The sequence below is a fragment of the Esox lucius genome, chromosome 10, assembly GCF_011004845.1.
Source record: "Esox lucius isolate fEsoLuc1 chromosome 10, fEsoLuc1.pri, whole genome shotgun sequence".
NCBI classification, from domain to species: domain Eukaryota; kingdom Metazoa; phylum Chordata; class Actinopteri; order Esociformes; family Esocidae; genus Esox; species Esox lucius.
The window spans coordinates 19,826,906-19,849,067 of NC_047578.1; the positions used below are offsets into that span (position 1 = coordinate 19,826,906).

General features: G+C 40.6%; 3 protein-coding genes across 4 annotated transcripts; 1 reads left to right on the forward strand and 2 right to left on the reverse strand.

Annotated features, from left to right (window-relative positions):
• Nucleotides 1–813: 813 nt before the first annotated feature.
• On the reverse strand, nt 814–11,089 carry psmb9a (proteasome subunit beta type-9). The gene is made up of 6 exons (NM_001310873.1): nt 11,026–11,089; nt 5,697–5,764; nt 5,434–5,565; nt 3,547–3,676; nt 1,578–1,719; nt 814–1,448 (listed from the first exon to the last, which is right to left on the reverse strand). The coding sequence occupies exons 1-6, from the start codon at nt 11,074–11,076 to the stop codon at nt 1,321–1,323; spliced, it is 651 nt and encodes a 216-aa protein (NP_001297802.1). The 5' UTR covers nt 11,077–11,089; the 3' UTR covers nt 814–1,320.
• Nucleotides 11,090–12,802: 1,713 nt separating this feature from the next.
• psmb12 (proteasome 20S subunit beta 12) lies at nt 12,803–17,657 on the reverse strand. Its single transcript, XM_013133075.4, has 6 exons — nt 17,570–17,657; nt 16,980–17,050; nt 16,650–16,781; nt 15,807–15,936; nt 15,552–15,696; nt 12,803–13,582 (listed from the first exon to the last, which is right to left on the reverse strand). Exons 1-6 carry the CDS (start codon nt 17,615–17,617, stop codon nt 13,455–13,457), a joined length of 654 nt encoding a protein of 217 aa, XP_012988529.2. The 5' UTR covers nt 17,618–17,657; the 3' UTR covers nt 12,803–13,454.
• Nucleotides 17,658–17,688: 31 nt separating this feature from the next.
• On the forward strand, nt 17,689–21,459 carry psmb13a (proteasome 20S subunit beta 13a). 2 transcript variants are annotated; one of them, XR_004576248.1, is made up of 9 exons: nt 17,689–17,829; nt 18,153–18,246; nt 18,764–18,861; nt 19,020–19,160; nt 19,377–19,492; nt 20,155–20,213; nt 20,579–20,730; nt 20,842–21,007; nt 21,040–21,459. XR_004576248.1 is itself a non-coding variant. In XM_010868505.5 (8 exons), exons 1-8 carry the CDS (start codon nt 17,768–17,770, stop codon nt 20,951–20,953), a joined length of 834 nt encoding a protein of 277 aa, XP_010866807.2. In that variant the 5' UTR covers nt 17,689–17,767; the 3' UTR covers nt 20,954–21,459. The 2 variants fall into 2 exon arrangements, 1 of the variants encoding a protein (XP_010866807.2); XM_010868505.5 differs by having other exon boundaries at nt 20,842–21,459.
• Nucleotides 21,460–22,162: the final 703 nt, after the last annotated feature.

The following is a 22,162-nucleotide window of genomic DNA, read 5'->3' on the forward strand; positions in this document are numbered from 1 at the left end:
GGTAAAATGTTACTTGCTGGCTTCCTGTCCACTTGGTAACTGATGACGCATCGGCTTAAAGTAATATGATTGGCTTTATACTGATATCTTAATTGGATAATCCAGTTTTTGCAGGAATTGCAAGTGTGTAGGTAGTTTTAAAGAAGGCTTTTAAAGTGTATTACACTGTAAAAGATCGTACTTTATTTACCCCAATGAAAATGTTATCAAAGGATATAAAAACAACTATTTATAGTATTCATGTAAGGCTCCTTTTCCCTACTTGTTGCCCCATCCAGTCCATTTGTACTGTTATCTCTGTGCAGTTCCGTTTTTTTCATCATGATTATGTATTGTCTTCTTTTAGTGTCGTTCCTGAACGCAGCCCGCTCTCTGTGTCCCATTATGTTTCAGTGGTTGCACCTGTGCTTCTTCCCACGTGCTCTCATTAGCACAGTACTATGTTCAGGCCGTCTTTGTTAGTTCTTTGTGAGGTTTTGTTTCGTGGTAGGATTCTATTAAGCATGTTTGAGTAATCTTCTATCTATAATTCCTGCCCATCATGTACTGACCCTAGTGTGTTTACTCGTTTATTGATTTTCATGTCCATTCCCTTCTTTACTGTAGTTGATCTGGCCATCTGAACTCTGCCTGTTTTTTTTGGGATACACCTCACGCCTAACACTTTGGATTTCTTTCCTGTACCGACAACCCATGTTGCAGACCTATTTGCCTGTATAAAGACCACAAGACCTCTTGCTCCTACTGCATTTTGGATAAACATCTGCAGCGCCCTGCGTTTGAACCCAGTACTCTGCCTTCCCATGTCGTATTCATTACAATTCATTCATTTTATTGTACATTATTATTGACATTTCCTGTTTCAAGAAACTGTGGGCAACAGTTTACTCCACCAGTAGACATTTTCATAGTAACAATTCCGTTACTTTAAATTGTTGAGGAAAATTACATGAAGGCAAATATCCAATGGATATTTAATTGACAGGTGATCTATTGAGATGTACATCACCAAAATAGGCTATACAACTTCCAACATAAAAGTCCTTGGCTGGTCAAAATGTGTCATTAATGAGGCCTTTAGTGGAATTAAACATTCTGAATGTTATATGCGTAGTTATGTGGAGATCAGAATATTTATCATGGTGTAAGCATGATTCAAATACCAATCTTAACATTACAAGAGTAAATATTAGGCCTATTTGTTTGTAATGAGGCTATGCCTACTCTGCATAACAACTTAAAAGTGTTCTGTTATAAATATAGAGCTTGTTGAAATGTTTATGTGCCAGTATTAAGATTGGATTTTGTTCCATGCAATTTTCATTGATCATAAAAAGTTGGCAACTCGTTGCCCAGAATGCATTTCTCTTCAGCTCCTTTTTCATCGATAGTGACAAGGTAGGCCACTCCTCCGCTGGAGCCATCTCGACTCATGGCCAGAGAAATTGCTGAGGAAGAAGAACAGTGGTGAAATAGGATAGAGAGCATATTATTAGCAAATGACATATCTTTATAGTTTCTATTTAATGTTCTTTATTTAGATCCACACATTTGTTTTTACTCTGTTGGTCACTTACTGTTGACAACAAACTGCTGACAGTCCTCTTTACTCATGCCCTTCTGGTACTCTGCGTCAACAAACCCATAGACATAAGAGCTTCCAGAGCCACCGACCGCAAACGGTTGTCTGGACAACAGGCCGTTGAGGGTCACAAACACCTGCAAGAGTTAATCAGAGAGGACCGGTAAAGCACATCAACCTATAGCAACCTCTGAGGTGACTAAAATATTATGCAGACTAGATAAAAACTTTGAGTCTGATGCATGTGATTACATCAAGTACATTTAGTTAAGCATCCATTAAATGAAATAAAACATCTATTTCCCGAAGACAACAAAAAGATATAATCACAACTAAAGATAATAATACAAATGTGACTTGTGTTTATACACTGAATATGTAATCAGTGTAGAATATGTAAAAAAATAATGGAACATGTAATCATCACAGTATAACACCAAGTCAATCAAACTTCAGGGATATCCTTCTTTCCAGTTAGGAAGAATAAGCGATTGTGAATCAATGTATTTGTTTTGGTGCATATTAAAGTGACAACAGGTGCACTGTAGAGGCTAAAGCAAAACAATCCCAAAAAGGGAATGGTTTTACAGGTGGTGGCCACAGATATTTGCTCTCTCCTTATCCTTCCTGATTGATTCTTCTCTGGTTTTGCATTTGGCTAATGTCCTTGTCACTACTGGTAGCATGAGGCGGTACCTGCAGCCCATTCAGGTTGCCCATGTAGTCCAGCTCCTCCAGGATGGCACATCCATGTGTCGTCACAAGAAGGTTTGCTGTATGTCCCAGTACAGTCTCAAGAGTATGGAGAAGATACCATAAGACTGGCCATTACACAAGGAGAGCTGGACAGGGCCGTAGAAGGGCATCAACCCAGCAGCAGGACCGGTATTTGCTCCTTTGTGCAAGGAGGAGCAGGAGGAGCACTGCCAGAGCCCTACAAAATGACCTCCAGCGGGCTACTGGTGTGCATTTTTCTTACCAAACTATCAGAAACAAACTCCATAAGGGTAGTATCAGGGCCCTGTGCTCACAGCCCAGCACCATGCAGCTTGATTGGCATTCGCCATAGAACACCAGATTTGGCAGGTCCGCCATTGGTGTCCCGTTCTCCTCATAGATGAGAGCAGGTTCACACTGAGCACATGTAACAGATGTGAATGAGTCTGGAGGCACCGTGAATGTTATGCTGCCTGCAACATCATTCAGCATGACCGGTTTGGCGGTGGGTCAGTGATGGTCTGGGGAGGCATATCCTTGGAGGGTCGCACAGACCTCCACATGCTAGCCAACCGTACCCTGACTGCTGTTAGGTACCGGGATGAAATCCTAAGATCTATCGTCAGACCTTACACTGGTGCAGTTGGCCCTGGGTTCCTCCTGGTGCAGGACAATGCCCTGCCACATGTGACCAGAGTGTATAGGCAGTTCCTGGATGACGAAGGCATTGATGCCATTGACTGGCCCTCATGTTCCCCAGACCTGAATCCAATTTAGAACCTCTGGGACGTTATGTATCAGTGCATCCGACGCCACCAAGTAGCGTCACAGACTTTCCAGGAGCTCACTGATGCCCTGATCCAGGTCTGGGAGGAGATCTCCCAGGTCACCATCCGCCGTCTCATCAGGAGCAGGCCCAGATGTTGTCGGAGCGGATACAGGCACATAGGGGCCATACCCACTACTGAGTCACATTATGAGTTGCAGTGATGAAATTAACGTAAGTTGGAACAGCCTGTGATTTCAATTGTTTACTGTGATTTTCGGTGTGAGTTTGAATCCAGCCCTCAATTGGTTGGTGATTTTGCTTTCCATTGACCGTTGTTACATCATTTGGTTCTCAACAAGTTATACAATGTACAGTAAAGATTTTGATATTTAATATATTTTGTTCATCAAGACCAGATGTGTGATTCCCTAAATTTTTATGAACAGTGTATGTGTCATTTAAATATTTGATGACTGACCTGACCCCCTCCTCTCCTGTCCCATCCGGCAACAATGAGATGTGCTGACAACTCTTCCTTGTACTTGTAGGAGATGTTTTTCACCAGAGTGGCTGCTGAACGAACCTGGGGATCTTCTCCTATCTCAATACTGAGTTAAATAGGTCACAAGACGTATAATATTAGAATTCTCATTACCATAATCGATTCAAGGAAATCCAAAAAGTGCATGTTCTATATACAGGTGCTGGTCATACAATTAGAATATCATCAAAAAGTTGATTTATTTCAGTAATTCCATTCAAAAAGTGAAACTTGTATAATGTATACATTCCACACAGACTGATATATTTCAAGTGTTTATTTCTTTTAATTTTGATGATTATAACTGACAACTAATGAAAACCCCAAATTCTGTATCTCAGATAATTAGAATATTGTGGTTCAATATTGAAGACACCTGGTGCCACACTCTAATCAGCTAATTAACCCAAAACACCTGCAAAGGCCTTTAAATGGTCTCTCAGTCTAGTTCTGTAGGCTACACATTCATGGGGAAGACTGCTGACTTGACAGCTGTCCAAAACACGACCATAGACACCTTGCACAAGGAGGGCAAGACACAAAAGGTCATTGCTAAAGAGGCTGGCTGTTCACAGAGCTCTGTGTCCAAGCACATTAATAGAGAGGCGAAGGGAAGGAAAAGAAAGCTAGCAATAGGGATAACCGCACCCTGGAGAGGATTGTGAAACAAAACCCATTCAAAAATATGGGGGAGATTCACAAGGAGTGGACTGCAGCTGGATTCAGTGCTTCAAGAACCTCCACGCACAGACGTATGCAAGACATGGGTTTCAGCTGTCACATTCCTTGTGTCAAGCCACTCTGGAACAAGACACAGCGTCAGAAGTGTCTCGCCTGGGCTAAAGACAAAAAGGACTGGACTGCTGCTGAGTGGTCCAAAGTTATGTTCTCTGATGAAAGTACATTTTGCATTTAGTTTGGAAATCAAGGTCCCAGAGTCTGGAGGAAGAGAGGAGAGGCACAGAATCCCTGTTGCTTGTAGTCCAGTGTAAAGTTTCCACAGTCAGTGATGGTTTGGGGTGCCATGTCATCTGCTGGTGTTGGTCCACTGTGTTTTCTGAGGTCCAAGGTCAACGCAGCCGTCTACCAGGAAGTTTTAGAGCACTCATGCTTCCTGCTGCTGACCAACTTCATGGAAATGCAGATTTCATTTTCCAACAGGATTTGGCACCTGCACACAGTGCCAAAGCTACCAGTACCTGGTTTAAAGAACATGGTATCCCTGTTCTTAATTGGCCAGCAAACTCGCCTGACCTTAACCCTATAGAAAATCTATGGGGTATTGTGAAGAGGAAGATGCGATACGCCAGACCCAACAATGCTGAAGGCCACTATCAGAGCAACCTGGACTCTCATAACACCTGAGCAGTGCCACAGACTGATCGATTCCATGCCAAGCCACATTGCTGCAGTAATTCAGGCAAAAGGAGCCCCAACTAAGTATTGGGTGCTGTACATGCTCATACTTTTCATGTTCATACTTTTCAGTTGGCCAACATTTCTAAAAATCCTTTTTTGGATTGGTCTTAAGTAATATTCTAATTTTCTGAGATACAGAATTTGGGTTTTTCATTAGTTGTCAGTTTAAAATCAAAATTAAAAGAAATAAACACTTGAAATATATCAGTCTATGTGGAATTAATGTATACATTATACAAGTTTCACTTTTTGAATGGAATTACTGAAATAAATCAACTTTTTGATGATATTCTAATTATACGACCAGCACCTGTACCTTTTCAATACATTTCCCTCAACTTAACGTGTTACATATTACACAAGCTATGTTTCAATCACAGTAAATAGCCATGTAGTGTGAGATACCTGTGCACATCCAGCTGGTAGTTGACCATCTCAGCGATGGTCTGAGCGTCTGCTGCTGAGCCTGACAGGGCGCAGTAGATCTTGTCATGGAGAAGTGAGAGCTTGTTCATCACCCGGTTGACCACTGTCTCCCTAGAATTGATAGAGGGAAGAGATAGGAAAGATGGAGAAAGAAACCAAGATTGAGGGTGGGCCATCAATTGTTTTATGTAAATGAGTAACACATTAAATAACTGTCCCAAAGACTTGGTACAGTGACTTACCCTGCTGACACTCTGGAGTCAGAGCCCAACACCACTCCTCCATTGAACTCAACCGCAATGATGGTGGTCTGAAAGTACAGTACAAGATGGTAAGTTAAAATGGAGACTGACTATTTGGGAAGACAATAGATTTTGTTTTGATATTAATACCAAACCAGAAAAGGAACCAGACAAGCCTAGTTCAGCTGGCCCGCGATTAAACAGAGATGATTGTTGTTGCTTGTTTCAAACCGTCCTCGCCGTTCACTTCAACCCAGCTGCTGTTTGCCATTCTTTTTTTTTTTTTTTATATTTTATTTTAACTTCTTTTAAACTTTTACAAAAAATAGAAAAAACCTACATACAAGATGGGTATACAGCATATGTCGTTGTTTAAAAAAAGATAGTGGCAAATAAATAGGGAGGTTTTGAAAAAGATACAAGAATCTCGGAAGTGCAACCATTTTAACAGCATTGATGCGGCCGATCATTGACAGAGGGAGCAACTTCCAGTTCCTAATATTAGCTTTTAGTTTATCCATCATATCCAAAGAATTCAATTTCAGTAAAAGTTTGGGGTTTCTGGAAATCTTGAGGCCAAGATACGTAATGTGGGTAGTAACTAATTTAAATGGCAAAGATTTCAAGAAAGTAGGACACATGTTTGTCAATGGCATGAACTCACATTTGTCCCAGTTAATTGTATACCCAGACAATTTACTAAATGATTTTATATAATTCAAAAGGTTGGGAACTGAGACCACTGGGTCTGATAAACAGATCAATAAATCATCAGCATACAGATTAACAAGGCTTTCAACATTACCAAGCTTTACCCCATGAATGCCTGGGTGACTCCTTATGCCTATTGCAAGTGGTTCCAAGGTAATATCAAAAAGAAGAGGAGAAAGAGGGTCGCCCTGCCTTACACCCCTCTTCAATTCAAAAGATTGGGATCTATCTGAATTTGTGAGAATAGAGGATACTGGTTTAAGATAAATTATATTTACCCATTCAATGAAATTTTTGCCAAATCCAAATTGTTTTAGTGTCTTTAGCATGTAAGGCCATTCAATCTGATCGAATTGCCTTCTGGGCGTCAAGGGATAAAACAGCAGCCTGTGTATTCTTCCCCTGCACTGAATATATTGTATTTAAAAGCAAATGGACATTACTAAAAGAAAACCGACCCGGGATAAATCCAGTCTGATTAGGGTGTACAATTGTGGAAATATGCCTACCTAATTTTGTCGCCAAAACTTCAGTTAGTATTTTTAAGTCACAGTTTAGGAGAGCAACAGGTCTGTAACTTGCCGGATCAACCTCTTCCCTTCCCTCTTTCAAAAGCAAGCAAATATTTGCTTCATATAATGAACTGGGAAGCGTCTTATTTCTCATAGAATCGTTCACCATTCTCAGCATGAGTGGAACTATTTTGTCATGAAATGATTTATAAAATTCACAGCTAAAGCCATCAGGACCGGATGTTTTTCCAGAGGGGAAGGCTTGAATAGCATTCAAAAGGTCAGTTTTAGAAATTGGGGCCTCCATGTCATCTCTTGCTGCACTATCTAATTGGGGAACGTTTAAATTGGCAAAAAAGTTACAGAAATCTGATTCAGTGGCCTTTACTTTACTAGAATACAGTTCCTTATAGAAGTCCCTGAAGCAAACATTTATCTCTCTCGGATTGGTTAGGAGTCTGCCTGATTTGGATTTTATCCTGTGAATAGCCTGTTTAGCCCTTTCGCCCCTAAGTTGGCTAGCTAACAGTTTCTCCGGTTTATCTCCAAGTTCAAAATATTTCTGTTGAATTTTCAATAGAAGACTACCAACACGCTTATTAAGAATGGTATTGTATTCACATTTTAATTTCAAGATCTTGTTGTAATCAGCGGCTAAGAGGGAAGATCTATAGGTCTCTTCCAGTACTGGAAGCATTTTTTCAATGTCCCTGAGGCGGCTGTTAAGTTCTCTTTTCTTGGCTGATTCAAATGAAATAACGTGGCCCCTCATAACTACTTTAAAGGTCTCCCACAAAATAGAATCAGAGACCTCTCCGTTATCATTTGTAGCAAGGAACTCGTCTATACGTGCATACATGTGCTCAATAAAAGACTGGTCCTCAAGAAGAAGAGGGTTGAGGCACCAGCTATATTTTGGACTTGACAGGATATTTTTGAAATTAAGAGAGACTGGACTGTGATCAGATATTAAAATATTATGATAAGTAGAAGTAGTAACACTAGGCAGTAATTCAGAAGCTATCAGAAAGTAATCGATTCTAGTGTAAGACTTATGGACATGAGAATAAAAAGAAAATCCCCTATCTGTAGGATGCTGCAGTCACCATATTTCAACCATGTTCCTTGTTTTAATTAAATCATTCAGAATTCCCACTGAGGTTATTGCAGGAGGTGGTTATGTAGAAAGTCGATCTAGGACCGTGTCAAGATAACAATTAAAGTCGCCTCCAATAATAACATTAGAGGCAGAAGCCGGTATCAAATCAAATGCTTTACGGAAGAAATCAGGATTGTCAATATTCGGACCGTAGATGTTAAGCATCGTTATCGGGAGGGAGTTAATATGCCCAGATACCATCAAATACCTGCCATATGGGTCTGCTGTCATATAATCAAGGTGAAATGGTAAATTTTTTCGGAAAAGAATAGCAACCCCCCTAGACTTGCGGGTAAAAGGTGCTTGATAGACTTGGGAGATCCAATTCGCTCTCAATCTGCACTGCTCATTTACCCTAATGTGCGTTTCCTGAAGAAAAATTACATCTGGCTTTAGTGACTTGAGATGCGAGAAGACTCAACCCCTTTTAACTACATGACCCAACCCCTTCACATTCCATGTGACCAATGTAAACTTATCATTTATACTGCTATGGGTTATTCTATCGGATACTGACATCATCTCTGGAATAAAAGCAATCTGGTATCCTCTCAAAAGTGCACAAAACACAATAAAACAAGACACATAAAGAATCTACCTTTTAATCTGAGGTAACACACTCAAACAAACCCATGAACCTGAACATGTCCCCTACCCGCCCACAAGCATTTCCCCAAATGAAGCACAGACATCCCTTCATGCCCGGGACCACTACACGCACGGCTAAAATCCGCTTTCAAACCTGTAACTCGCTATTAAAGCTGTGATAGCTAACTTAGCCCGGCTCCCTTGCCTAGCATACCTGACCGAAGTCAGAGAAATCAAAATGACAGTCTCTCAAAATGTTGAACACAGTTATCTAAATGAGAAAAGCAGCATCAAAATAATGCTATTAGCCCTCTGTGTAAGTATACACTAAGGGACCACAATAGCCTTTAAGTCAGTGTTCACAAAAGTAATTGCCTCACTCGGTGTGCTGAAAACCTTAAACCGATCCTTGTGCTTTATCCGGAGCCTCGCAGGGAAGAGTAGGCTGTGCTCCACCCTCAGCTCCCGCAGCATCCTCAGGACCTCGGTGTATTCACGCCGTTGCCGCATCACCTCTGGCGTGTAGTCCGGGAAAATAAGCACCTTGTTGCCTTTATACTCCAGTTGTCGTTCCCTCCGGAGGCGAAGTATGCGCTCCTTCTCCCGATAAAAGTGGACCCTGGCAATGATGGCGCGAGATTTAGCTCCGACTGTGGTCAATAACCACCGGTGACCGAAACCCGTCGTCGCCGAAAAGCTTCGGAATCAATGCCTCGACAAATTCTGTTGGTTTGCCCCCTTCTTCCTGCTCAGGTATGCCGATAATCTTAATATTATTGCGACGCGACCGGCCTTCGAGGTCGTCCACTTTTAGTTTGAGTGCGTTGTTCTGGTCTTTCAGGCTAGCGACCGTCTTCTCCAAGCAGGTCATGCGGTTCTCATGGTCCAGCACTTGCTCTTCCACCGACTCTACCTTCTCCAATAGTTCCCTTTGCGAGCTTTGTACCTCCTTAAGTGTCTGCTTTAATTTATCAAACCTGCCGTTGATGTGGTCAAGGATCTTGTCGGAAACTTTCTCATAGATTAAAGGCAGATGCTCCGTGTCGCTGTCGTCATGACCTGGCGAGCTACCGCTGGCACTGTTAGCATCAGCGCTAGCAGAAGCTGAGGATGGTCGAGATAACTCGACGTTTTTGACCGGCTTCTTCGGCATATCGTTGCATACACTTAACTGGTTAAGCCCCTCGTATGTAAAGTTATTCCTGAGGCTGATAAAATTAAGTACGAGACTGTCAAAATAACGATTTTAAATATTGGCAAGGAGGAGCCCCTGAAAGCACGTCTACTCCATGCGCTGCTCACTAGCGCCCCCCCCCTTGCCATTCTTTTTGTAGGTCACTTGATGTCATCCTACGGTTGTTGAGTGACATTTGAATGAGTTGACGGTCATCTCGGTCAGTGGACAGTTGTTTTCGCCCTCTGCCAGTCTGTAGCTTTGTTGTCCCCAATGTCTGTTGCTTGACCTTGTTCTAATGAACCGCCGTCTTTGAAATTTTCAGGATGGAAGCAACCTGACACTCACTGTATCTCTCTGCCAGTAAAGCCAGAATTTAACCTTTCTTTTCGTCAAAGCTCAAAGCTTTTCTTTTCAGCTCTTTTGTCATGCTGAATAGTTTTTTTAATTCAAATATCCCTTTGAGGTACTACCTGCACTGTTTTTGCCATCCAGCTGGTCCTATTGCAAGAGGATAGTGATGACCACAGCAGTGGTTTTTATAATGTTCCCCGTTAAATTAGATTTGGTTCAAGTAATCACCTAAACAGTACCTCATTAAATAAAATGAGGTGTGTGTGTTGGAATTTAACAGACACTGGAATGGAATGGCTGCCATACAGCTGATTTAAGAAAAATTAGGAGTGGTGGTCTCTTAATTTTTTCCAGAGCTAGTATGGAGTGACGATAACTTTCACTTCGAGTGAAAAAACAAGAGAATCGTGGAAACCCCTTTCTTTTACTGGCAAAGGAGTTGTGATCTAGCCTATATTACCCCAAAAACCATGCACGGATGCGTACATCGAAAATCCATAAGAAATATAGTCGACATATAACCGTAAACAGTTTTATTTTGGGTTAACTGTATATGGGAACAGAAGGTTGTAGCCAGTGAGGTTTCTAACTATCCTGAACAAATCCTAATACATACTTTATTTTGACTGTGACAAGACTCAAACGCGGGACCTCTGGTTTGCTATGTAACAAGGGTCAGTCCGTCACTCAGCCACTAGAGACATTCGCTCTCTTGGCTGGCTCTGCTTACGCGGTCCGGCAAAAATAAAACCAGAATGCACACCCAACCATTATACGACGCGAACTTTTTCGTAGGTTACCACAAATTCTCTATACATATAGCCTACTCACCCCTGTTTTTACTTCAGATTGCCACTCTGACTCTGTAGATTCTTCTAACATCTTGACGTCCTTAGTTTCACGCAAGATAAGTTGCCGTAGCGTTGGTCCTTGTGCAGCGCGCACGTTATATAAAAATCCTAGTGATTAAACACCAAATGAAAATAAATCTTGTAATTGAACACCAAACGACGCCTCATGTATGATACATGTGAATTACTGCTATTAGTTAACAATTTTGGATGAATTAACTCTAAAATGTGTTTTAGAAAGCAGCCTTCATTTCTGGGAGTTCACCATTTTCCGGATAAAAGTGAAAATGAAAGTTACTGGACCAGCCAGGTAGAGGCTGATCAAATTTCACAACAAAACATAATCTGATTTTATGCCCAAGGGCCCAAAGATCCTGACCATCCAATACTGGTTTTTGGCCTTGTCCCTTGCGTACAGAGATTTCTCCGGCTTCTCTGAATATTTTAATGATATTATCTCCGGTAGTCGATGAGATCCCCAAACCCTATGCAATTTTATGTTGGGAAACATTATTCATAAATTGTTGCATTATTTGCCTGCGCAGTCTTTCACAGAGTGGAGAACCCCTTGCTATCTTTCTTTCTGAAAGACTCCTCATCTCTGAGATGTTTTTTTAATACCCAATCATGTTACTGACCTGTTGCCAACTAACATAATTTGTGAAATGATCCACCAGTTTTTTTCTTTAGCATTACAAAACCTTTCGAGTCTTTTGTTGCCCCTGTCCCAGCATTTTTGAAATGTGTTACTGGCATCAAATTCTGGGCATATATTTTTCAAAAAATAATAACATTTCTCAGTTTCAACATTTGATATGTTGTCTTTGTACTATTTTCTATTAAATATATGGTTTAACGATTTGCAAATCTATGCATTCTGTTTTTCTTTACATTTTACACAAAGTCCCAACTTTTTTTGAAAACAGGATTGCAAATGAAAAATCTGAATAGTTATACAAAGTATATGCATATACAGGAATAGTGCAAAACATTTTGGAAAATGCAGATAGCTGGATAACCATTTAATACGTGCAACAATTATATATATATATATATATATATATATATATATATATATATATATATATATATATATATATATATATTGGTCTGGGTAGTAAGTATTTTGTAATTGTTTATGCCTCAAAAGTAGTATAAATACAGGATTACAACATGGAAGTATGGACTGAGTACTGAGTACTGAGTACGACTGGGAGGTCATAAGAGACTTTCCAAGGCGGTTTTACCAAGTTTCCCTGCTATCTTTGCCTTTGGGACAGCAGGGACACCAAGGACACTAAGCTGCCTGAGGCAAAGGTCAAAGCCAGTGCAAAACCACAGATAAATAAGATCCTTTAGTGCAGTGAATTCCCCAAGAAATTCACTAGTAAGGAGAAAATGGCTTGAAACAGCTTTGTCACAGTGGTTCAGGCTTGCTCCTCCGAGTACACATGGATGTGCACTCGGAGGAGCAAGGCAAGTGCTTCTGTCAGCATATACTGGACTTTGAATGCCACTACCAAGGACAATATGATGAGAACACGATGGGAGACTACATTTGGGGGCTGATTCGTAAAAGTGATTTACAGTATAATCTTAAATCTTGAAAAATTACTCACTTCAAAATCTTTTGTAGTCATTTTTGTATTACTTTAGTATACAGATATGTTAATTTGGATTCATATGTTGTTGTTTTCTGACTTTATGTGAACAAAGACACAAATTCACTATCTCAATGGAAATAGATACATTTCAAAATATCACTGTCTTGAGCACAAAAGCAAAGTTTTTGGGGAATAGTTTATAAAACATTTACAAAACTTTTTAGGCATAAGCAATTACGAAATAACACTTACTACTCAGGAACAAAAATTGTGTTACATAGTGTAATCAATCGTCAGTCTTGTTTAACAGTCTTATTGCTTGGGTGCTGTACGGGATCTTGTCAGTTACAAATTTAAGGCACTTAACTCCACAGCATGCTAACTCTAGTGTAGAGAATAGTCTGTGGCTTGGACTGCTGGCATCATTCATATTTTTATGGGCTTCCTCTGACACAAATGCATACAAACATATAACTACAAAACAGTTTTAGGTATAACATGCTTGTTACATTTACTAATCGTCTGTTACTAATGAGATTTAAAGTAAATTGGGCATGTTCCATCCAAATGTCTGTCAGACTGATTTTATTGACTTTCTACAGAAATCTTCAGTCAACACAGCGAGAAAGTTTTTTATACTGATCTCCTGAAGTGTTAATTTCTAACTTCAGTCTCACAACTGATCCCAGCTAGGTCTATGAACACTGAGTTCTGCACATACGAAGAACACAGGGAATAGTTGGACCCTTCCATATTATTTTTACAGATGTCATGTCATAGATGATTGGTTGATTGAAGTGTCCCTCTACTCATCGTGGAACTTGGGCAGTTTGTCTCCAGGGATGACCACATGCTCCACCCCTCCCTCTGTGATCACTACCAGGTGAGCCACGCCCCCGCTGACATTGTCTCTGCCCATAGCTAAGGCAAGAGCTAGAGGGGGTGAAGAGGAGAAAGAAAGGGGAGGAAAGAAAGAGAAAAATATCAGATTGCATCTATGAGACCATATCTTTCTACATCTTTTTGGAACAGCTCTCTTGTGTTCCAGCGTCAACAATCCCATAGAAAAACTCATAGATCTCTGATAAAACCTAACCTCCATTTCCAAAATGTTATGGCAAAAACAATTTTATAATCACACACCTACAGGTGCTGGTCATATAATTAGAATATCATCAAAAAGTTGATTTATTTCAGTAATTCCATTCAAAAAGTGAAACTTGTATAATGTATACATTCATTCCACACAGACTGATATCTTTCAAGTGTTTATTTCTTTTAATTTTGATTATTATAACTGACAACTAATGAAAACCCCAAATTCTGTATCTCAGAAAATTTGAATATTGTGAAAAGGTTCAATATTGAAGACACCTGGTGCCACACTCTAATCAGCTAATTAACTCAAAACACCTGCAAAGGCCTTTAAATGGTCTCTCAGTCTAGTTCTGTAGGCTACACAATCATGGGGAAGACTGCTGACTTGACAGCTGTCCAAAAGATGACCATTGACACCTTGCACAAGGAGGGCAAGACACAAAAGGTCATTGCTAAAGAGGCTGGCTGTTCACAGAGCTCTGTGCCCAACCACATTAATAGAGAGGCGAAGGGAAGGAAAAGATAGCTAGCAATAGGGATAACCGCACCCTGGAGAGGATTGTGAAACAAAACCCATTCAAAAATGTGGGGGAGATTCACAAAGAGTGGACTGCAGCTGGATTCAGTGCTTCAAGAACCTCCACGCACAGACGTACGCAAGACATGGGTTTCAGCTGTCACATTCCTTGTGTCAAGCCACTCTGGAACAAGACACAGCGTCAGAAGCGTCTCGCCTGGGCTAAAGACAAAAAGGACTGGACTGCTGCTGAGTGGTCCAAAGTTATGTTCTCTGATGAATGTTTCCACAGTCAGTGATGGTTTGGGGTGCCATGTCATCTGCTGGTGTTGGTCCACTGTGTTTTCTGAGGTCCAAGGTCAACTCAGCCGTCTACCAGGAAGTTTTAGAGCACTTCATGCTTCCTGCTGCTGACCAACTTTATGGAGATGCAGATTTCATTTTCCAACAGGACTTGGCACCTGCACACAGTGCCAAAGCTACCATTACCTGGTTTAAGGAACATGGTATCCCGGTTCTTAATTGGCCAGCAAACTCGCCTGACCTTAACCCTATAGAAAATCTATGAGGTATTGTGAAGAGGAAGATGCGATACGCCAGACCCAACAATGCAGAAGAGCTGAAGGCCACCATCAGAGCAACCTGTGCTCTCATAACACCTGAGCAGTGCCCCAGACTGATCGACTCCATGCCACGCCACATTGCTGCAGTAATTCAAGCAAAAGGAGCCCCAACTAAGTATTGAGTGCTGTACATGCTCATACTTTTCATGTTCATACTTTTCAGTTGGCCAACATTTCTAAAAATAATTTTTTGTATTGGTCTTAAGTAATATTCAAATTTTCTGGGATACTGAATTTGGGATTTTCATTAGTTGTCAGTTATAATCATCACAATTAAAAGAAATAAACATTTGAAATATATCAGTCTGTGTGTTATGAATGAATATAATATACAAGTTTCACTTTTTGAATGGAATTACTGAAATAAATCAACTTTTTGATGATATTCTAATTATATGACCAGCATCTGTAGTATTCCACAGGAACATGTTTTTAATTCAGTAAAAATATTTGTATCTACAATCATCTATGAAAACAGTGTCACCCTGATAATCAATGAAGGCTAAGCCCCTACTATGTCATTATAGCATGCAGAATAGCCTGCAAAAGAATAGCCTGCATTTATACAAAACATTTCCCTTTTTAAAGATAGGCTATTCTGTGGGTACTGATATTTTTTCGCCGCTCAACCCTCTTGTATTTGGTAAAGTTCATCAACTTTTACCATTTGTAGCAAACTGCAGGCACTCCTCTCTGCTCATGTCAGGTTTGTATTTGGCGTCGGTGTAGCCGTAGATGTAGGTGCTCCCCGAACCTCCGATGGTGAACGGCAGACTGAGTAACATACCGCCCAGGGCCACGGTGTAAACCTACAGGTCAGACAACAGTGAGTGTGTGTGTTCTATTTACACACATTTTAATGTGCTAGTCTATACGTATGTGCCTGTGTGTGCCTTCATGTTGTTCTCCACGGCTTCACCTGTGGGCCTTTCTTCTTGTCCCAGCCTGCAGTGATGAAGCCGGCCTGTAGCTCCTCCTTGTTGTTGTAGCACAGCTCCTTCATCACGGATGCTGCTGCCTTCACCAGAGGAGGGGACTCCATCTGGATACTAACCGAATAGGACAGATGCACGTTAAGGCAATGTTTTCATTATCAAAATCAAGATTGTTCCTCAGTGTGGTCTTCTATAGTAGTTTATGAGGCAGCAGACTGGCTACATATGACTGGTAAGCCCACATGTCAAATGTAGGTTGATATGTGGTCTGGGCAGGTCATGTAGTCTGGGCTGGTCATGTAGTCTGGGCTGGTCAAGTAGTCTGGGCTGGTCATATGGTCTGGGCTGGTCATGTGGTCTGGGCTAGTCAATTGATCTGGGCTGGTCAAGTGGTCTGGGCTGGTCATGTGGTCTGGGCTGGTCAAGTGGTCTGGGCTGGTCAAGTGGTCTGGGCTGGTCATGTGGTCTGGGCTGGTCAAGTGGTCTGGGCTGGTCATGTGGTCTGGGCTGGTCATGTGGTCTGGACTGGTCAGGTGGTCTGGGGAAGGGGTTATTTGTGAATTGCACACAACGTCCAACCGAAATTGGACATCCACTTAAGGAGAAATTAAGGTTAACTGTCTTGTCCAAGACAGAACTACATATTTTCTTCTTCTCCTTGGTGGCTCTGGGATTCCATCTAGCAACAGCAACCTTTTAGTTACTACTCAGACTCTTTAATCACAAGGCTGGCTGCTGACCCAAAGAGAGACATACTCAGTGACAAAGACAGGGGCAGGCTGAAGAGACAAAAGCCAGGGACAGACTAAGGACAGGGTGGTTTATACCTGTGTAAAGAGATCTGGAACTTGGCAGTCTTGGTGACAGCCTGTGCATCTGCCAGGGAGCCAGCAATGCAGCAGAATATCCTGTCATGAACCTGGATCAGCTTGTTGATGGTCTTAGAGCACACATAGTTTCTGTAGGTGAAGTGGACAGAAATACATTAGCCTTATGACATCTTTAAATATACAGGACATCTTGCTATCAGCTATGGCTGATTTATTCAATATGATGCATGTCTCAGCCTTTTGACAGTAGAACAATCATCAAACATGTCTAGGTAAAAGGTCATGTCTAGGTGAAAAGTAATGTCTTGAAGAAAATAGGCTCCTCACCCTCCCATGGATGCCCTGGAGTCTGAACCAATGATGACCCCTCCATTAAATGTCACTGCCAAGATGGTGGTCTGTAGGAAATAATTTGCAGAGCATTACAACCAAATGTATTTATCATCAGATGGATAACAATAAAGCATTCCCTATCACATATAGATAATATAACAATATATTTTCCCATTGTAGTATACTACAGTTTTTACATATTTGATCTAAGGTCAGCCTTGATTTTTCCTCCTAAAGGGGTTGGATGGGATTTGAATAGACTGATTCCAGGTCCGAGTTTAGTATCATTTATATCCTGATGTTGAATAGACGAAGGACTCAAAAACGAAAGTAAATCCAGCCCTCGCATCGAACAAGAACATGTACATTAATTCAAATGTATAAACGTTTCCCCAAAATATCAACTAAGGTGGAGGGTATTGATGTATTATGACTAAATCCACAAGAAATAATTAGAATTTAATTCGTCAGAAAGTTATTAAATATTGGTAAAATGGTAGAAAAATGCACATTCAATCGCAACTTTAACTAAGCACAATTGTATAACATCATTAGGTACCGAAATAAGAAAACACATTACTTACGCCTGTGCTAACTCCTTTGATTTTAGAGTCCATATAGTGTCTTTCCATTATTAATCGAACAGCGATTGAGGAGGGATGGAACTGCTTCCCTCTGTCACAAAAGGTCACATCAGATCAGGAAAAAATAGCGACCCCATGCGACTTGAAATTCGTGCTTGTAGGAAAGTGCCAAGTGAGTAAAGAAAATAACCTCCAGGTATGGCGCTACCAAATGTTCTTGAAACACCTCCATCGGGATTTAATTTTGAGAATGTTTTTAGGTAAGATTTTGCTTTTATAATAGGCTAATATCGATTTCTGAATTGTAAACTTCTTAATTATTCATCTCTTGCCATAACGAGTATATATCAAAAGTGAAAGTAATCCCTCGCGTTTAACATAATGATAAATATATATTAGGAAAAAAAGCACGTCCAAATGATTTATAAAGTGTGTTTAATTCTTTCTGTGTTTCTATTAACAAAGAAAGACTCCTAGGAGTTAATTGACTAACAGTTTGATCAGGTTACTAGTAGATGTAGGGGTTGATTTAAAATTTTGGTGTGTGTATTGGTGTTGTGTGTTTTATCATCCCTTTGAAAAGAAATGTAGCTCTGGAGGGTCTGCTTGAGGGAGGACGTACTAAGGCACCTAAACCTATGAAGACAGGGACCACCATAGCTGGAGTAGTGTGCAAGGTGAGAGGTGTTGTAAGTGAAGCATTCCATACTGTGGGGACATTTCTTTTGGACTTAATGTAGTCATGTAATATAATACTGCTATAATAATAATAGCTATAATTTTTCATTGATACAATAACAAAGAAACTGGGTCACTGAACTTTAGAATTGGGCCTGGAGAAATTTAGAAAAACACTCCCAGATGTTTAGACGGAGCTATGGATGCAAAGACTGAACGTTCATGATGACCATTTTCACGATTTGAGGCTTTGCAGTGTTAATTTACATTTAGTGTGTTTAGAAACACTATGGTGTAACACAATTACTTGTGGTTTGTGATGCCAGTCAAACTTAATTCATGAGCCTTTCGTAAGATATTCTTGAAGAATTAACAGGTACTGTATAGTATGTATATTAGCAATTCATAAGTCTAAAAATACATGCAGTTGAGGATTCGATCTGTAAAAAATCCCTTGATATATTTTTTGTACATTGACAGTTAAATGAAGTGTCCTTCGGGTCTGTTTTTGTGCAGGATGGTGTTGTTCTAGGAGCAGACACACGGGCCACCTCCAGTGAAGTGGTGGCTGATAAGATGTGTGCCAAGATCCACTACATCGCCCCCAATATCTAGTGAGTAGTCCTACACCTCATGTAATGTATATTCCATGTCTGTCTTATGTGTAGTATGGCATTGATTATGGTTATTGTTTGAAAGCAGATGTTAAACCATTGTTCTCCTTTCTCTCTCTCTCTCTCTCTCTCTCTCTCCTTCGTACTCCCTGTCTCAGCTGTTGTGGGGCAGGAACTGCTGCGGACACAGAGAAGACCACCGACCTGCTCTCCTCCAACCTCACCATCTTCTCAATGGACAGCGGCCGGAACCCACGTGTGGTAATGGCAGCAAACATACTACAGGACATGTTATTCAGGTGTGTGGCTGTGTGTGTGTGTGTCATCTCCACTAATGCCATTGAATACCACAGCTTGGAATATAGTGCAGAAAATATGAAAGTATCTCAACTTGTTAATGTTTTCGATACTTACTTGGTGTCTTCAAAATGCATTAACTGTAATAACTCTTGATTTGATTTCCTGTAGTCTGATGTTTCTAATATCCTCACCCAGTCTCTGTGTCTGTCTCCAAGGTACCGGGGCCAGATTGGGGCCCATCTAATCCTAGGAGGGGTGGACTGTACTGGCAGTCATCTCTACACAGTGGGGCCCTATGGAGACATAGACAAAGTGACATACCTCGCAATGGGTGAGTGACAGGCTGCCCCCGTATCATAAAGCAGCATTGGGCAGATTACTCAAAAAACCTGTTACTGATTACAGTTACAGAAAATCAATGGTTCTAACGTGGTCTACAGTGATCCAGTGGTCTAGACTGCTGACTCCAGTGCATATGTACGCCACAACAGACATCCTTCTGTTTTAGACAAAACTCCTCATTACCACCATTGCACTGCTGCTACAAAGCAGTAAGTAGGCAACTAGACTGGCCTGATTGACCTGTGGGCCTGCTTAAATGATTTTATACCAGTTGGATACAAAATAATTTATCCACCTCCGTTAATGGGCAATCAGCAAGAAAATATAACTATCCAAGAGCATGTGAGAAGTTTTGATGTTGCGCTTAATTATAACGATGTTGACAAAGTTTGACCAAATATTCCTGTTGATATTTGAATAATATCCCAAATGTGTTTAAGGGCTTTACTATAATCCTAATTAAAAGCTGTATGGTTTATCTTGATTACAGTTACTTCATTTTTGTGAAATTATCATGTATAATTCCAGTTACATGTAATCTATTACTGCCCATGCTGTGATTTACCTAACGAGTCACCCATATTGTCATTGTTAGGGCCATGATTAGCTGGTTCTTGATGCCTCTTTCTGTTTGGCTTGTTTCTTGTGTAGGCTCTGGAGACTTGGCTGCTCTGGGGATTCTGGAGGATAGATTTAAACCTAATATGGAGGTGAGTGACGTTACCTCAGTCAGGCTAGGGTTTGTCATACATTTTGCTGATTAGCCATTAATAGTATACAGGTTTCAGGTCCTTGAGGTCCACAGTCCGCACAAATAAAGCATTGTGGTTATTTAAGAAAGATGTATTTTGTCTTACCAGTCCCTGTAACAGTACACTTGTTGTACTGTGTGTCATGTACCAATGAAAGGCCCACTAGAACATCAGGAGGTGGTGTCAGGAGGTTGTGTCATGGTTCTCTGGACATCCTGGGGTGTAAAAGCTGAACATAGACTGGCCTCCAGGTTAGGATGTAGAGCTGTACAACATTCTTCCCTCCCAGCCTTCCACTGACCCCCAAACCTGTGTTCTAATAGCTGGAAGAGGCAAAGGAGTTGGTCCGGGATGCCATCCACTCTGGCATCATGAGTGACCTGGGCTCAGGCAACAACATAGACATTTGTGTCATCACCAAACAGGGGGTGGACTACCTCAGGCCCTACCAGGAGTCAGAGTTTAAAGACAAGAGGTAAATGTGTTTGAGGTATTAGTCTTGAGTAGATTTGCAAAACCTATTTAGTTTACCAGAACAATTATTCATTTTTTAAACTGAAATTTCACTCACTTTCTTCTCCCTCAGGCAGATGAGATACAAGTATCATCCTGGTACAACACCTATTTTGACAGAGAAAATAGTTCCCCTGCAGATGGAGGTAGTTCAGGAGACAGTCCAGCGGATGGATACTGCCTGAACCGGACCACTCAGCAAAGATTCAGACACACAGAGGCATATAACAATATTCAGACATACAACACACCTAATGCTAACAGCCAGTGGCATCGTTAGGCCTGGGCATCCAGGGCTATAGCCCCGGTTCTTTTATGAATTGCCCTGGATCTCAAGTTGACCCAAAAAATAATAATAGCCCCTATTCATCTACAATTCCGATCGCACGTTATGAAAATGTAGAGGTGTATGGCACCAGGGTGTACATCAAAATATTCTGCATGTACATTCAAAACCCTGTACTTTATGTCCCGGGTGGGGCGGGGGTGTGGGCTAAGCCCCGAATGTATTGTGATCCTAAAGATGCTTCTGGTAACAGCACTTCACTACTCCTAGATGACTCAAGAATGCAAAGCCATAAAAAACATGTTAGATAAATTAACTCTAGCCTAGTTTATTAGCTGTCTGTATATGCAACAAAATATTGGAAAGAATGTTTTAGAATAAAAACTCACATTTATTTTTCATGAACACCTGAGGTGTAAACATTATTTTGCATTAACACCTACATTTTCTCAAAGCATCTTTTCATGTTATATATGAAAATATATTATTATAATTAATATATTATTGCAAGACCTGGGTTTAAATTATATTTAAATTATTTAACTTACTTGTACATAATAGTAGTTCTTTAGACACATTTTCATGAAATACAGCTCTGGAAAAAATTAAGAGACCACTGCAAAAATATCAGTTTCTCTGGTTTTACTATTCATATGTATGTGTTTGAGTAAAATGAACATTTTTGTTTTATTCTATAAACTACTGACAATGTTACTCCCAAATTCCCCCCAAGAATATTTTCATTTAGAGTATTTATTTGTAGAAAACAACAACTGGTCAAAATAACCAGAACCTCAAAAGATGACCTCAAATAATGCAAAGATAACTAATTCATATTCATTTTTCAACAATAAAATACTAATGTTTTAACTTAGGAAGAGTTCAGAAATCAATATTTGATGTAATAATCGTGATTTTTAATCACAGCTTTCTTGTGTCTTGGCATGTTCTCCACCAGTCTGTCACATTGCTGTTGGGTGACTTTATGCCACTCCTGGCACAGAAATTCAAGTAGTTCGGCTTTGTTTGATGGCTTGTGACCATCCATCTTTGCCTTGATCAAATTCCAGAGGTTTCAAATGGGGTCCTGGTCTGGATATTGGGCTGG

Bases quoted from the DNA above. Each gene is read 5' to 3' on its own strand.
- psmb9a (NM_001310873.1), bottom strand. From the start codon at position 11,076: ATGTTAGAAGAATCTACAGAGTCAGAGTGGCAATCTGAAGTAAAAACA. The intron at 5,765-11,025 runs GTGAGTAGGCTA...CTGTACTTTCAG, and splicing joins AATCTGAAGTAAAAACAGGG to ACCACCATCATTGCGGTTGA. The intron at 5,566-5,696 runs GTAAGTCACTGT...TATCAATTCTAG, and splicing joins GACTCCAGAGTGTCAGCAGG to GGAGACAGTGGTCAACCGGG.
- psmb12 (XM_013133075.4), bottom strand. From the start codon at position 17,617: ATGGAAAGACACTATATGGACTCTAAAATCAAAGGAGTTAGCACAGGC. The intron at 15,937-16,649 runs GTATAAACCACC...CTATTCGGTTAG, and splicing joins TTCCAGATCTCTTTACACAG to TATCCAGATGGAGTCCCCTC. The intron at 15,697-15,806 runs GTGAAGCCGTGG...TCTGACCTGTAG, and splicing joins ACAAGAAGAAAGGCCCACAG to GTTTACACCGTGGCCCTGGG.
- psmb13a (XM_010868505.5), top strand. From the start codon at position 17,768: ATGGCGCTACCAAATGTTCTTGAAACACCTCCATCGGGATTTAATTTT. The intron at 17,830-18,152 runs GTAAGATTTTGC...CCCTTTGAAAAG, and splicing joins AATTTTGAGAATGTTTTTAG to AAATGTAGCTCTGGAGGGTC. The intron at 20,214-20,578 runs GTGAGTGACGTT...GTGTTCTAATAG, and splicing joins GATTTAAACCTAATATGGAG to CTGGAAGAGGCAAAGGAGTT.